This window comes from Nyctibius grandis, chromosome 1 (assembly GCF_013368605.1).
Source record: "Nyctibius grandis isolate bNycGra1 chromosome 1, bNycGra1.pri, whole genome shotgun sequence".
In the NCBI taxonomy this organism is placed as follows: Eukaryota; Metazoa; Chordata; class Aves; order Nyctibiiformes; family Nyctibiidae; genus Nyctibius; species Nyctibius grandis.
Genome location: NC_090658.1, coordinates 45,376,418 through 45,392,620, shown reverse-complemented (window position 1 = coordinate 45,392,620; position 16,203 = coordinate 45,376,418). Strand labels below are relative to the sequence as shown.

Below are 16,203 nucleotides of genomic sequence, written 5' to 3'. Positions count from 1 at the left end.
GAAGCTTTTGACACATGCCAAGGTGCATTTGGGATGGCAACACCTGCGAATTATCAATTTTTAGTAACTTCTTCCCAGTAAACTGCACCAGCCTTCAAGCTGAGTACCATTACTGCACAGGTGCTGCGCCTAGCAGTGGCAGCTGGCACGTCCCTGTGGTACACCATGCATAAATGATGTCTTTCAAGTGGTGGAAGGCTGAAGTAATTGATAGAACTTTAAAACCTGTTACAAGTAAATTAGAGGTGGTGAGACAGAAAGCTGCAACATGAAATGAAAGCATGGTTCCAGACCTTTTCCAGAAGGAAAAAGCTCCATCTTCTACCACTCTCTTCACAAAGTGTGTATCCTCTCAGCTTCACTGCCAATCAGATGCTAAATGCATCTTACCTGCTAAATGAATTTTTCCATAGGCGCAGACTGCCATATCTAATGACAAAATCTGAAAGTATTACTGTTGTGTAAGACCTACCACCTTTATGCTACAGTCAAGGTGAAAGTCTCATCAGGCTTTTTATCAAATTAACAAGAGAAATGAGAAGATTGCTATCATGGACAAACTACTGGCTAAATCTAGTCAATAATATGATTTTTCTCTTTCCTGGTCTCTCTGCCAAAACATTTTCCTTGTTAAGATTTTTTTCCTACATTGAATATTTAAGGATATGAATCCCAGGAAGAACTGCAGAAGGGCTTGTACCCCTTTCAATACCTTGAAGTTGATGTTGAAGTTCTTACGAAGGTTTTTAGGTTTTTAATGAATCTGTTTCGTTGATTGCTTGGTGATCAGTGGCTTTAACAATCTGTTATTGTGGGAATGCTGCTGCATATGTGTTGCTAAACATAACAGTGCAAAAACCCTTAACAAAAGACCAGCACAAAACCTTGTCTTGTTTTCTAACATTTCAGAGGACTACATGTAAAGCTTTCCTAAGACAGCTCATTCATATTTCTCTTTTATCAAATTTCTGAGACTTACAGAGTTTGTTCTATCAGGAAACATTCACAATAAAGTAGTCTGTTGGTGGGGCCCCTACTTTGATACAGGTTTTTGACCATCTGTTGCCTAGCGGGCAGGTAAACCAATGAAAGAATAATTGGAATTTTTCTGGCGGAATTCTCAGAGGAGCCCTCAGGAAGTCTCACCTTGCTTTTGACCTGTTGGTTGGATTTTATTCAACAGACTTTTGTCATTTTCATTTTTTTCCCTCTGTTGAAAAATGAATTTGAGATATCAGGGAAAATAACTGTTGAAACAAGATACATGTTTCTTTACTTATGCTAAATCTTTGCTAGAGGCAGATCTAAAGATGTGATGTTTGTGTTTTAGAGATGTGCTGATATTGAGAGGTCTGTGGGGGGGAAAAAAATCCCAACACCAGATGGATCCTGGTTTGATTGCGGTTTAACCCTTATAGGGTCTTAAATCCAGGATAACACTAAAAGGAACCAAATTCTAATATAAACGCTTCAAGTTTAAAGAAAAAAGTACTGTTAACTTTAAAAAACAACAACAAAAACCCCAAACAGCAAACCCAGAAATGCATGCGTATCTCTTGACTATCATCTGTGATAGAAGTAAAGCCTGAATGCTTTGCCACAGAGGTTTAGCAGACCTCTGTCTGCTGAATGCACTCGCATATTTGGTCTTTGCTCCTGCCTTGAGCACAGTGTGAAGCCGTGCACAAGCAGGGCATGAAGTCTTTAATGATGTGTCGCTTCAAAAAACATGACTGAAGTTGTCAGGGTTCCCTGGGAGCGCAGATCCAACCCACACGAACCTCATGTCAGGCTGAAGGTTTAGCATGTCACAACAAAAAGGAGTTTCTCAATGGACAGTTTGATAGGACCTATGTAGCTTACAGCTAGGGTTTGAAAAGTCTGCTCTCGCAGGGTAAGTGGGAAAGCTTTGCCAGCTGAGTGCCTGGAGAACCCAAGCTCTTCCTGCAGAGAGCATGTCCTTTCTACAGGCATGTTTACTAGCCCTGGAATGGAGTATGTGCCTCTCGTGGAGTCCTGCCACCCTTGTTTCGTACATGGTAGGTCCCTTTTTGGTGGCGAGCAATGCATGCTTTCATGTAGACTCTGCTGGAAGGGTCTAACAGTTCCCTTGGGCTGATAATGTCTGCTTTACTCATACATAATGTATCCAGGAGGGATTAGCAAGATCCGGTGTCCCGTGGTGGCATGAAAGAATGCTATCGTTTTCCACTTAAAGTTATTATCTTTTGAGTTGTATTTCTCTCTGATACTTTTGTTGAGAAGGAATAGTATTGCGCCAAACACTTACTAATAATCATCTCAGATGTGGGAAGGACATACTAATTTCTGTACTTACTCTTTTGTCTGCATTTGGTTCCAGTGCAGTGGATTCCATCTACTGTTGCGCTACTCTGGTACAACACATCCTTTTACTCTGCAGTATGTGTATTGAGCACTTCCTTGTAACACCCTACCCCTGCCCATATGACTTCATCATTAGCATCACTGCTATATGGTTGTAATGTTTTTCACTTACTTCATTAACTAGTAACTGTGAGTAAATACTGGCTAAAACAGCAGTCACTGTAAATGGTCAAAATGTTGCTGCTTGTTAGCCGTTCAGCATGCCTGTCAGACTGTAGTCTTTGCGTCCGGTGTGCATTGCCTTGCATGGTGGTGTGAGCAAGACATGGATGAACTTTCTGGTGAAAGGAAGCGTAGAATATCTGGGTCAGAATTAGAAAATACTAGCATTTGTTTGGTTTGGCCCAGAGTTATATCTAGTTTCCCTTCACTTTACGGAGCATCCATGTATGTTCTTGAGTGGCCTGTGGTTCAGGTAGCCTCACAGGCTGTTAATTACTGTCGTCATTCGTCTTATTGAGTCATGATGGCAATTCAGAAACTATAAGCGAAACTCTTCCCTACAAAAAAATCTGGAGCCTATCAGAGCAGTGGAAACACTTCACATATGGGGAACTGTACTTTTAAGGCACTCTGGCATGGCCCTGCTGAACATGAGTGCGGGAGCTGATGCTAGAGAAGTGCTGTTGACTTCAGTTTCAGACTCTGAAGGCAGCTGAAGTCTGCCACATTTCTTGGCCCTGCAGTTGTGTTTTGGTTCAGAACAAGAGTGTACTGCTGAAACAAACCTCCCAATCATTCCCACTTCCCACTTCTGGCTCACACTTGTGGATCATTTTTGGAGTGTGCTGACTGGACTTCTTTTTGATTGAACAACCTCAAACAGACACTCTTGTAGAGCAGTGAAGCACACTTCAGCTATTACTGGGCATCCAGTCTTTGCGAACACAGTAGAGCAAATCTGAAGTAAACCCTGGCTTGCGTAAATATAATAATGAATTTAGGTCCGTGCTACCAAGTATTCCACTCTATGGATCCACATTTACTGTGCTGTAATACTAATGTAAACAAGGTGCCTATGCAATTCTTTTTTTTTTTTCCCTAATTTATTTTTTCTGTTGCTATACTTTACATTCCAATAGTCAAAATAATTGGTTCTGGGCAGGAATTGGCAGATGCTTAATCCTTTAAGTAATGAGATCAAATTTTTTTTCATTACATTCAGATGATATTTTTAGAATAAGATCTGTTGCAACCAAACTATTTTCATGTTTTAAAGGACTAGCTTTGCTGACAAGCCTAACAAAACAAAAACATTTTCTTCATCATGATATCTTGTAATATCTCTTACTGCCTCTGCGGGATGTGAAGAATATAAAAAATGATCACATTTTTAAAATGGAAAATTGCCATCTATGAATATATAATTTCCAGTGGTCCTCCTGCACTGACTGCAGCTTTTCTCTTGCTGATTGAAGTGACAACAGAGTACTTGTACTGCTTTACGTTTTGTCACTCAAATTTGATTGATTGAAAAATGTTTTTAACATGCATTTTAATATTAGTGTTTGTGGATCACGAGAGCAGCTAACTCACAGGTGAAGCAAAGCAAAGCTATTTTTATCAGTCTTCAAGAACATGTTTTTTTTTTCCTAGTTTGAAAAGACATGTCTATATTTTCATCTCTACATGAGAGAAAATATTTATAATTCATGTGAAAGTATGTCAGAATTTGAAGAAAGAAATAAAAGGTTATTTGTGCTTTATTGTCATTTGTCCTGAATATTTAAAGTGACAACAGTTCCTCCTGCTGCATAATTGGTACAGAAAAAAAATGGAATTGTAAAGACATGCCCAGGCCACAGTTTCAATATTCCCACCTCCTAGATCTCACGTTTATATATAAAGGTGCACAGCAGCCTTAATGTAGTACCAGGGTACAGAAATTTCTCCTTGAACAGACAATTCTCCAGCATCGGCAGCTAGGTTGGAACAAAGGCAACAACCATCTTAACACATTTCCTAGCTGGAAAGAAAAAGAATATTCCTTGGAGATCATAGAAATGGGTTAATGGTAAACATGAATAATGTAAGGATTTCCGTGCGTAATTTTGGAATTATAAAATGTTTTTTTTTTAATTTTGGAGTTCCCAGGACTGCTAGGCTGCAGAAGGGGACAGCATGTATTGCTCTAGAAAATTGTGAGTGGACTTACAACAGCAAAAAAGATACAGGAGTTCTTGTTATAAACATATGATACTGTAATTTTTCTGTAGTTAAGAAAATAAATAGATGCACAATGTATGGTTTTATTCTGGTCCCAATTGTTAAACTCATCTGAAAACACCTAATGCACTTTCAATTTTCCTTGCGTAATTAGTGGCTGAAGGAGAGCCGACAACATGCCCTGGCGGCAAAGAGGACTAATGGTAGCCTGGGCTGCATTAGGAATGTTGCCAGCACCTCGAAGGAGGTGATCCTCCCCTCTGCTCAGTATTGGTGAGGCCACACCTGCAGTGTTGGGTCCAGTTCTGGGCTCCCCAGTACAAAAAAGATATGGAGCTACTGGAGAGAGTCCAGCAAAGGGCCACTAAGATGATGGAGGGACTGGAGCATCTCTCTTATGAAGGGTGGGAGAGACTAGGACTGTTCAGCCTGGAGAAGAGAAGGCTCAGGGGGGAGTTCATCAATGTATATGAATACCTGAAAGGGTAGGTTAAGTAGTGATGATGTAGGTGGCATATGGATGCTGTTGTGTCACACACTGCCCAGTATCATCTCATTCTCTTCCATCTTTCCATTCGTATTCACTGGCTGCCTTATATTTTATACTGAAGTTGTACATTTGAGGGCAAGGATATATTTTTATGCTGTTTTGGTAGCACAATAAGTATACAGTAACTGAAAAGAATAGGAACAGTAGTGGTATTGTAGGATATATGAAGTACTTCCATATGAGTTTTAGTTTAGTTTTAAATATTTATGTATTAAGTTCTAAATGCTTATTACATGTATTTAAAAATAATATTATGTACACAAATTATTTGCTAAATACTGAATTTTTAATGTATTTTATATGGGTAATTATTTATTTTATTTCTATAGAAGTGATTTTCCACCAGGAGTGCCACCCTGTGCATAGGTCCAGGTCAGTAAGAGCTTTTGCTGTCTCTTCATGTGGGAATCCCAGAGAAGGCATGGATTTGGGATTGGGATTATTGCAGGAAAGGGGATAACTTTTCAGAGGGCTAAGAACATACTCAGTAGGAAATTGGAATCATTACTCCTGCTTCTGGCATGAGATGTTGGGTTTATTTATTTATTTATTTTTGATTAACACTTGCCATGCTTTCTGAATGTGGATGTGTTACATGTCAATATGTAGCTATATCCACTGTCACACCAGTTATTTAGGTGACCCAGATCACATCAGTCAGAACAGGAACTGAACATCAGTGTCTTGCCAGCACTGGTACAAATCCTTGGGCAGTTTAAACAATGCCAAATATAAGACCGTAAAGCAAGCTGTTTATCTCAATGTACTCACATAAATAGTGTGGAAGTATCCCTTGTCCGCATACGAACGTTTTCCCCAGTTTCATTTGTCAGCGTCCCCTTTTCCCAGCGTCTGTGGATGCAGTTTCTAGCTTAGTTTCTTTGGGCAGGTGAAATATTGCTTCCTGTGCAGGAACAGGTGTGGCAGACTTTATATGCTTTGCAACATATAAATCTTCTGGCGTACAGCTGTTCTATTGGTTTTGAAATTGGCTTTGAACATGGGAGCAGATATATCCATGCCATTGGCTTGTTTCTTGAGTTCAGATGTTGCTGACAGCCAGCCAAATTACTCATACAATCTTATTACTAAACTGTCTATGTTCAAAGCCATTTCAGCCTTTCTTGGTGCAGCAGGTGACATTTGTGTGCAGATTATATGAACCTGGTCCTTTCCAAGGCAACTCCAAACCTAGCTAGCAGGACATTGGTTCTGAGGAATTAGCAGTCTTCGACTTTGATAACTAATGGCAGCAAAGGACGGTCTCAGAAGGAATTGAAGCCATGTACCATTAGTAGATACATGCAAAGCAGTGTGTTGGAATCTCTTTTTTGGAAGAAGTCCCTTGACACTAGAAATTGGCAAAACAAAACAATTCTATTCTGAGAAGTGATTAGGTGAGAAATCGTTATGGAGAAGATCTAATCTTCATGGTTAATTTAATTGTTTAAAAGTGTTTTTACCACTTTTATTCTAGAGAGGTTTGATGGATATATTATTATTGAAGGAAGCTGGAATAGCACTATACTAAACCACCTCAGCTGGAAGTTGAAATCACCCTTACTGGTGCTGTGTGATGATGAACCTAATGAATGTTTTCTTCAGTGGCAAAACTGGTTTGAGGTTTCTGTCACACCCTTCATCACCTTCCTAATTATGCCTGTGCAACTCTTTGAGGACTCTGCTGTAAGCTTTCATTAGTGAAATGAACTGGGTTTCAAACAAATCTCCTCCTCACTTTCCCACTTTTTTTTTTTAACTCAGATAATTTCATCAGTTCAGTTTACAGCAGCTCTTCTTCCTCCCTCCTTCAGTGCACACAAAACCAGTTCCATTAGCTCAGCTGAGGAGGTAGCAAAATGTAACATCCAAATGGATTTCCTCTGCTTAAAAGTGCCTGTCATAGTGGAATTTTTCCTCGTCATTTCTAGCAGGGTAGCTTATCTCAGCCTGGCTGGAAATCAAAGTTCTCAGGTTTGTTTAACAAAACCGTGTCGGTGAACTTTTAATTTTTACCCTTTTTAACATATAACTCTCTTTTAATGTCTTGTTTTAATGGTATTGCTGTGTCTCAAATGTCTAAGATGTCTGAAAAGTCTTCTCTAGCAGCACAAGGCTACTGTTTAGCACATTTTTAGTTATGCACCAGTTTACATGCCTGTTTAGTCCTTTATATTCTCTTTTCTGCCTGTATTGCAGGGAAGAAAGGCTTACGTGCAGTGGTGTGCTAAAAGGCTGGTTAACCACCTGCCTATCAGCTGTCTTTAAAGCTGGTCCTTCCCAGTGCACACCCTATAGAAGTAGAAAAAGCAAAATACCGTTTCTGAAAGACTTTGATTCTGAGCAGATGCTTTGGCACGTGTAGATATGCTGCATAATATACCTTTTTCTAATTTCTTTCATTCTGTGTGGTAGGTGACCTTTGACTGCAAATTTATGGCCTTGTCAGCTGCTGTACTTTACATAAACTTCCTAATCAGCTACTTCAATCATAGTGTTGTTGGTTTGAACTCTGTAGGGCAAGTTTCTGATCACTTTGGTTACTGCTATGCTCTTCCACACGGAATCTCTTGCCACACGGATCTACCATCACCTGACATTTCCTTTTTATCTTAGAAGATAATAGACCAGTTATGAAGAAGGTTGTATTTCCCTGTTAAACGCAGTGGAAAATGTCAAAGGTTTATAAAAATAACAGTGTAGAAATTATATAAATATTCTCATTGACCTTCATCATCAGCATGTTCCAGTGAGTCATGTTACTTTTGGGATGAATGAAAGATTTTTGCATAACTTTAATACATAGCACGTGATTCACGTCATGTGTTGGGGCATTTTGAGATTATGAGTAGACTTAAAGGGCTGACTTCTCTTCGGGGACACTGACTCAAACCAGCAAAAGGATAAGCACACTTGTCGCACTGCGCTGCCACATTGGGGCTGGGTGTTAGGACTCTGCCGTCTGAATGGGTGTGTGGGGGAGGACACTGGATGTGCTGAAGATAACCCCCTCCCCGCCCTGAGAAGCTCAGTGGTGCCACATAGGGCTGATGGTATTGCAACAGGTCACCTGTCACCTGGGTCTAGGGGGACCTGAGGGAGCAGTGGCTTGACAGAATGTGTGGTAGGAAAGAGGGAGAAGAGCATCTGGCAGAAGGCAACAGACAACACAAAACCATTGACTGTTTAAGTCACGGCAAGGAGTAAGCTTTAATGCCATGGACAGTGGTCCTCATTCATGGGACCAGCCTGTGAGAGCAACCATGGGCAGCCGATGCCCTGGGAGTGTAACAGAGGGGCAAGAAAAAGAGCCAGTGCTGCAGCCTTCATACACACGTTCCAGGCTTCATCACCATAGCCTGGGAGAGGCTGTCTAGGGGAAACTTTCTGAGGGCTGTGGCACCTCTCTTTACCTGTTGCTTGCCTCACCCAATGTCAGATCCATTTACAACATTCAAACATTCACCCTTTGGGGCAGCCTCTGGGAACTTCTGTGTGGAAGTCCAGGCTGGGTTATCACAATCTGCAATCACAGAATTGCAGCACCTCTGCACTCTGGCATTAAATGCTCAAGTCAGGATCCCAAAAGACCTGTAAGAAGGCCACTGTTTCTTAACAGAGAGAAGACCAAGTAATGAGCTACGGGAGGGACTGAACTATGAAGAGACAAAGCAGTGATGATAGAGAACTGCTTAGATTGGTCAAAGCAGTATCTGAAATGGATGAAAGGAGAAAACACTCAGTGCCAACAAGTGCCAAGCTAACAAAGGGTGGAACAGTAGTGTGAAATGCTCGTACACAATGCTGGGTTTGACATAGGCTGTTGTGAGTTGGACATTGTTGTAAGCTACTCTGGAAAATAAAGTGTGATGGTATAGAAAAATGGAGGGAGAAAATATATCTTACCTGGAATACAATGATCAATTCTGTGTATTTCTCTACAAAGTGATCTACCAGGAACAAATAGACACAGGTAAGACAGAAGAGAAAATAACTAAAAGAGGAACTTGCACAAGAGGGATACAAACCACTGGAAAGTATAGAAAAGTCATGACCAAGACTTTTTAGAAAGATATAAGAGCAAAAGACTAACTTGAAAGACACCAAATGGAAGCGTAAATATTTTACTGAACACATAATTGACCTGTACAACTCACAGCACCAAGATCAATGTGGAAAGATTTAAGCATTTTAAATGATTTTTTTTAAATAAGCACTTTTGTAGACTCTGATGACATTCAAAATTACATCAGAACAGGTAAAGGCATGTTTATTTATGTAAACTTAAAACAGAAGTCCTCCAAGTCATAAGAGAGTAAATGACTTTTAAGGAAAAAATCCCTGTATGTGAACAGAACTGAAAGCCAACTGTCTACCTTTTGTGGGGTTTTGCTGTTTGTATGATCAATCAAATATGGTCTGTCTCAAGACACTTAGCTAGACGGAGCGTTGATCTTATTTGGCAAATCCTGCTTGTCTTGCATGCGTTTTTTCTGTGAGCTTTTTTGAAGGAATGGTACCTCTAAGTTATGAATAGACAATAGAAGGGAGTGTATGTGAGTAATATCCTTTTATTTCTGGTGTCACTTTGCTTCCCAGTTTGGGTAGGTTATCTGAGGGTTTGGTATTTCAAAGGTCAGTGCTCTTAAACGGGTGATTGTTATCTGATATTTGCATTATACATATGAAAATACAGCATTGAGTAAATCTTGTCTGCCTTCGTAATCAGTAATGCAGTTATCAGATATGCTACATGGGCAATTTAATTCTAGTCACCCATAGCGAGTCTCCTTGATAGAATAAAGAAATGTCTTCGTAAGTAGTCCCCTTCTTGCAAACATCCTTTTTCATAACAAAAAGAATATCGTGGGATTGCAGTTGTAATGCTTCTGAACATGGTAGTTTCCACTGGAAAAGGCAAATTGGCATACATTTTATTATCTATTATTTACGTAGAACTAGCATGTGCTAGGCGCTTTATGGAGGGATTATAGAAGGGCATTTCCCTGAAGAGGTTATAGTACAAAGAAGCTACAAACAGGTGCAGGAGCAGAGATGGGAGGCAATAGAGCGCAAGTGTCTGAAAGCAAACATGGAGTATCTCCTGCCACAGATCGATAATTTCCTCTCTTTTAATGTATGGCTGTGTTGGTTTTTTTTTTTAATGACTTTTGTTCAGTGATGACTAAGATTATAGACATTGTTAGGAAAAGTCACATAAGCAATTTCATACTGGGAAAAAATATGGATCTTTTTCCTCCTCACTTGCCATAGCCTCATAAATTGTGACTGCTTTAGCTCAAGCTTTTCACTGTTATTATTCCCAAGCACTGACTCTGTATCCTGAGTAGCAAGCAAAGACTGATCACTCATCCGTTGCTTTTGGAAGATGTCATCCTCTTACTGCTGCTGCTTGAGTGGAGCATATATTCTCTCCTCGGCCTGAAATTGTCAACGCTCTTTAGTATTATAGTTCCTGTAATTGTTAGCAGCTGAAAAGCAGATACACAATCCCCACAGCAATCCCTTAAGTGATGTGACAACCTCACCAGAACAGCAGAGCAGATCTTAGAAGGCAGCATCTGCTTCAGGCACCTCAACTAATTCTGTGAATTGGGAAAATTTCTGTAAGGGTTAACCAGGCAAGGTAGTCTGAGCATCCAGTTTAATATAACCTTCTTGCAAACTTTCCTGTAGTAAAGTCTTTCTCATTCTACACTTTCCTCTGGGTCTGGGTGCATACTGTGTAGCAGCTGGAAGGATGTCTGTCCTTCAGAAGGAATTATGAGAGAAGTATTGGAGAGGTAACAGAACCCCTCCTCGCCAAGAAATGAACTGATTGCTGCCTGGGTCAGCTCAGAGGCTGGAATTAAATCACCATCAAGCTGTTCTATGCATAAACTGACAAATGTGTCAGAGATTTTTTTTTTGTGCACATGATACGGATGTTTGGGTTCAAAGTAGTGAAAGTTTGGATTAATTGTACAGTGCAAACATATGTTAAATTTAGGACCCTGGAGCTGGCAAGGGACTTTCTAGGTCTGCAAGCTTAATTTCTGCTTGTCATGTATAGCCTCATGATATTGCACCATCCATAAAGTTACCAAGCTTCATCAGGCTCCTTTTTAAACATAGCTGGGTTCTTTCCCCAATACCAAAAGTGAATGGCTGCTTCAAAACACTTCTCTGAAGCTTAGAAACCTTTTTTTAATTTCTAGACTAAATTTATTCATGCTACATCAAAGCTGTTTGTTTGTGTGGCAATATTATTCTTCATCTAAAGCATTTCTTTTCCCTTGGTAGTACTTGTATGCTGATGTATTAACAGGGACATACTATATCACTTTTCAGACTCCATTCATCTGTGCTGAGGAAGCCAACCACTTTTATCTTCCTCTCATAAAATAGTCTCTATTCCCCTGATGGTTTCAGTAACCTTTCTCTGCCCTTTTTCCAGTCTGAATTCATTCTTTAAGCGTGGATATACAGAATGAGGTAGATGCATCCAGAGAAGGTTTGATCTGCATCTTACTCAAGTAACACACCTCGAGTTCTGCTGTACTGAAAGCACCTTGATGTGAAGGAGCATTGCAGTTGCCTTTTTTGTGTTTGTGTCACACAGGTCAGTTTTAGGTACCCTATGATCTACTCAGAACACACATCTTGCTTCTCTTCCAAACTTGGAGTTGATTGTCACAAAATGCTTTCAGGAAAACTAAGCAATGGGGGTTGGTCCTCATATGGATGTGAGAGAGGGAAAGATAGAAAACAGAGTAGGAGAAAATGGTTAGTTCTTAAAGTAGGGGAATGTCACAAGGGTTGTTCCTGGAGGCCTGTGTTGGGGCTTGTGCTGTTCAACATACTCATAAATGACCTGGAAGAGGGAGGTAACGAAGTTTAATAAAGACACAAAATTATTTAAGGCAGTAACGGATGATGGAAGAGCCGCAGGGCGACTGGGAGTAAAATGGCACTTGAAAACGAGCGCAGGTAAAATGTTAAGTGATGCACACAGGAAAACCAGTCATAGTTTCACATATGAAGTGATGGGATCTGCACTGGTGGATCCCCAGATGCCTCTGAGGGGCAGGATGCTGGGGTTCTGATAGACAGGGTCAAGAAAGTGTCAGCTCAGTGGTAGTCAGAAATGCCAGTCAAATGTCCAGCGTTATTAAGGACAGAGTAGAACACAAGGTGAGAAACCTTCTCTGCAGCTTCATAAATCTGGTTCACCTGCATCTGGCATGGTCTGTGCAGTTCTGGTTCTCTTATCTCAAAACAGATAAAGCAAACAGAAGGTAAGCAAGAAAAAAAGCCATCAATTAATATGATTATCAGGGGTTCAAAAGACTGAGCTTGGGTAAATTATTCATAATGTCATTAAAATTCAAATACAACTGCAGTTTCCTGTCGGGTTAGCTAACATGGAGAAACTACACCTCATGCATTTCTTCTCTAAGGCTTTGTACGTTGTAATGGTAGGACATTTTGCCCATCTTTCATTGTCTGGAAGTGTTTCTATGCATCTTAAACAAAAAGAACATTTCCTTTCCTTACTCCGCTGGAAACCTAAAAGGACAATGCTTCTACTATTACATTCATTAACATAGAGGGAAAATCTCTCATGTTCATATAAAACCTGAAGGGGCTTGCAGAGCAGCAGGTCTCACAGGGGAGCAGGCAGGGGATTCCCAGGAGCCCTCAGGGCATGTCTGCCTGGTCCAGTGCTGCAGAGATCAGAAGCAGCACTTCCCTGTATGCACTGAGCTCTGCCTGCGCTCCTCAAGATAGCTAGTTGCAGCAGCTCTGGAAAATGCCTCGTTGTACAGCACTAACGTAACCCCAATGAGCTGGCAGATTTGGGGCTGCAGAATTACTGGGGCCTGTCTGCACTTGCTTGGTTTGATATCAGTGTAAAGACTGCCCAGACTAGATTTCTAGAGATTTCCTCTTCCTTGCTGCAATGAAAACAAAATACTCATTTTTTTGGTTGGCAAACAGAAGAAAGCATTCCTGGTTTCTGCTGGATTTACTGTTCTTTCCTGTGCCTGTGATTTACATTTAGAACCAGACTGTCTGGCAGAGTGTGCTTTGGCAGCGTAGTTGCTCGTGCAGGGTACAAGTGTAATTGCACACATTTGTGGAATTGAGATTGCTGGCCATGATCAGCCTGTACAACAGTGGATACAGTCCTGCGCTCTAAACAGATCACTACTGATACTTCCAGTATGTAAATGACTAGGCAAAAATCCAGCCGCAGTAGTTAGATCCTAGGAGTTTTGCTTGAAAATGATTGTCCTGCTTTTTAGATACCTTTGATGGATTATCATCTAAATACCTTGCGGAAGCATGGAAGTATATAGTATGGAATGCTGATTATAACACTTCTATGTAATTTAAATGATTTTCACAAAAGGTCTTAGAGCGTTTTACTACAGAGTAGATCTAGGAACATTTTTCTGAAGTATGGATTTTTCCACTTGACAAGGTGGGTAAAAGAAGTTACAACACTTTGTAAAACTAAACAAAAAGGTCAGCAAGAAAACCCAGAATAAAACACAGTTTTCCTGGCATAGGTTCCCACTCCTGACTAGGCATTGCTTCCTTCTCCAAAATAAGCATTTATACAATTGCATTCACCATTTTGAGATATAAAAATAATTTTTAATTTTTACTTTCTTACTGCTAGTACTTAAGCTTTGTTTGCCTGCTTAAAACAGACCTTTGAACAGCATTTGTCAAGACTAGCAGAATTCAGAATTATCAATAGTGAAGCGGTTCTTTACCTCCCACAATACAGCCAATATCAAATTGGTACATGAGTTCTCAGCTTTAGCTCAGCCTGGGCCTCCTCTGCTTTGTTGCAGGTTATGGACACACAGTGCCTTTATCTGATGGAGGAAAAGCCTTCTGCATCATCTACTCGGTCATCGGAATCCCGTTTACCCTGCTTTTCCTGACAGCAGTGGTACAGCGCATCATTGTATATGTCACCAGGCGGCCCGTACTGTATTTCCACATTCGCTGGGGCTTCTCCAAGCAGGTTGTTGCAGTCATCCATGCTGTAACCCTTGGGTTCATCACTGTCTCATGCTTCTTCTTAATCCCAGCAGCAATATTTTCTGTTCTGGAAGATGACTGGAATTTTTTGGAATCTTTTTACTTTTGTTTCATTTCCCTGAGCACCATTGGCCTTGGAGACTACGTGCCAGGAGAAGGCTACAATCAAAAATTCCGAGAGCTGTATAAAATCGGAATTACATGTAAGTGCCAAATGAACCAGCTAAATAAAAGGCATTTTATAAAAAAAAAAAAAAGAAAAAAACAACCAGCGAACCAAACCAAAAAAAACCAGACTTTCCCTCTCCATTCTGTGGATGGTGATTGTTTTGTGAGCTGTCAGCTAGCAGACTGGGCATTGTAGGTAGCTGTGCAAAGAGGAAACCTTTAAATAAGGTCAGTTTTCTTAGTTAAGAAAGAAAAAGCTAAAACCAGAATTCCATTGTGCTAAACCATAGCTACTTACTCTCTTATTAATAGTAGAAAAAAATGCTCACATTACTCTTATGAAAATGATTATGATCATCTTAGGCTAAGATTTCAGTGCATCAGAGAGTCAGTAAGATAATCCTCGTAACCTAAGGTCATCTCATAAGGTGAGATGACAGGTGAACAGAAAGAAATCAAGGAGCAATGGGAAATGAGACAGAATAGTAAAGTTTCTGACTCCAGTTGTAACAGAAGGTAGCTGAAGCTGGCACTGGGACATACCAGCTGTCAAAGAGAGACAAGTAGACTGAGATGATAACAAAGCAAGACCACGAATGTTAAATTTAAATTGTTTAATTATGTTTGACACAGAAGAGAGGCAACAGTGATCAGTGATTTGATCAAAGTAGAGCTAAGAAAATTATCTTTGTGTTGGCATTCTGAATGAATGTATGCTGAGGGTAATATTCCCCAGTGACAGTCTTTTGAAGCATCCCAGTTTCTGATATGGCTTCAGTCTGCACAGTCCTGGGTCATCAGACACACAGGTTAAAAGATCTGAATGGCCAAAACAGACCTTTCCTGCCCGGTCCATTTCTTAGACTGGTACGCATTTGTCCGTGCTCCTGTGGATGATCCAGTAATCTTAGTGTAGGCAAAGTGTCCATTAACTTGGTTTTGTGTTTTACCTAAAGACTGGGCCTTGAACTAGCCAGCAGAACACTTTATTTTATTCTCCTGCCAGGCCTGTTGTCATTGCACGAGATTTCCCCCTCTACCCATCATGTTTATCTTACCCGCAATAGCTTTTAATTATTACCCTGCTGATCTGTAGAGTTGATTTGGGGATGCTAAATGATGCAGTGAATGGAGAAAGTCATGCATAGTAAAGGCCTTGGAAAAATTCTAACCGTTCTGAAAACTCAAAGGCAAGAAGAAAACATTATGGCTCAGACTATCCTTTTTCAAACTTTAGAACACTTAGGAAATAAATTTCAGGAAATATTAAAAGAAAAAAAGTAGCTTTTAGGTAAAGTTATGATCTTAGAATATTTAATTTCAACAGTTTTTAAGGTCACAACTTTTAAATTACTCTTTTTCCTTTCATGTGATAATTCAAGAGACCAAACAGGATGTATAAAATGTTATCTCTTGCTGAACCTAAATTTTCTTCCAGAAAAGGTTTGGAGTTCTACATCAGAAAATGCTTAATGAGTGCTACAGGCTTTTCAAGAATTTTTAGGAGAACACAAGTCCTGTTCTAAATCAAGTGATCAGCTGGACTGACTTGCAGAGATAATTACAAAATTCTCAGTGCAGATTTATAGTTGCCTTTTAATTGACATAGATTTGTCACTTCCTCGTTGTGTTAATGCATAGCTCCTATTTGATGTCATGAGATAAAGCTTAAAAACAATTCATAAATTTTAGCTATAGTGCTGATTTAGATAGTACTTTGTACTGCAATATTGATTTAATGGTGCTCCTGGAAGGAAAAGGAGAGTGTTACTGCTGGTGAATAATCTGTAACTACAGGTGAAATATTTATGCCTTTAGGTAACAGAACAGTGACCATATGTAGATTATAATAA

The 16,203-nt window shown here is 40.0% G+C and overlaps 1 protein-coding gene across 1 annotated transcript in view; it reads left to right on the top strand.

Annotated features, from left to right (window-relative positions):
* Nucleotides 1-16,203, top strand: part of KCNK1 (potassium two pore domain channel subfamily K member 1) — a 32,856-nt gene that overhangs the window by 15,293 nt on the left and 1,360 nt on the right. Inside the window, exon 2 of the mRNA XM_068411073.1 lies at nucleotides 13,990-14,385. Coding sequence (XP_068267174.1) covers nucleotides 13,990-14,385 — 396 coding nt within the window. The remainder of the gene's footprint in view (nucleotides 1-13,989; nucleotides 14,386-16,203) is intronic.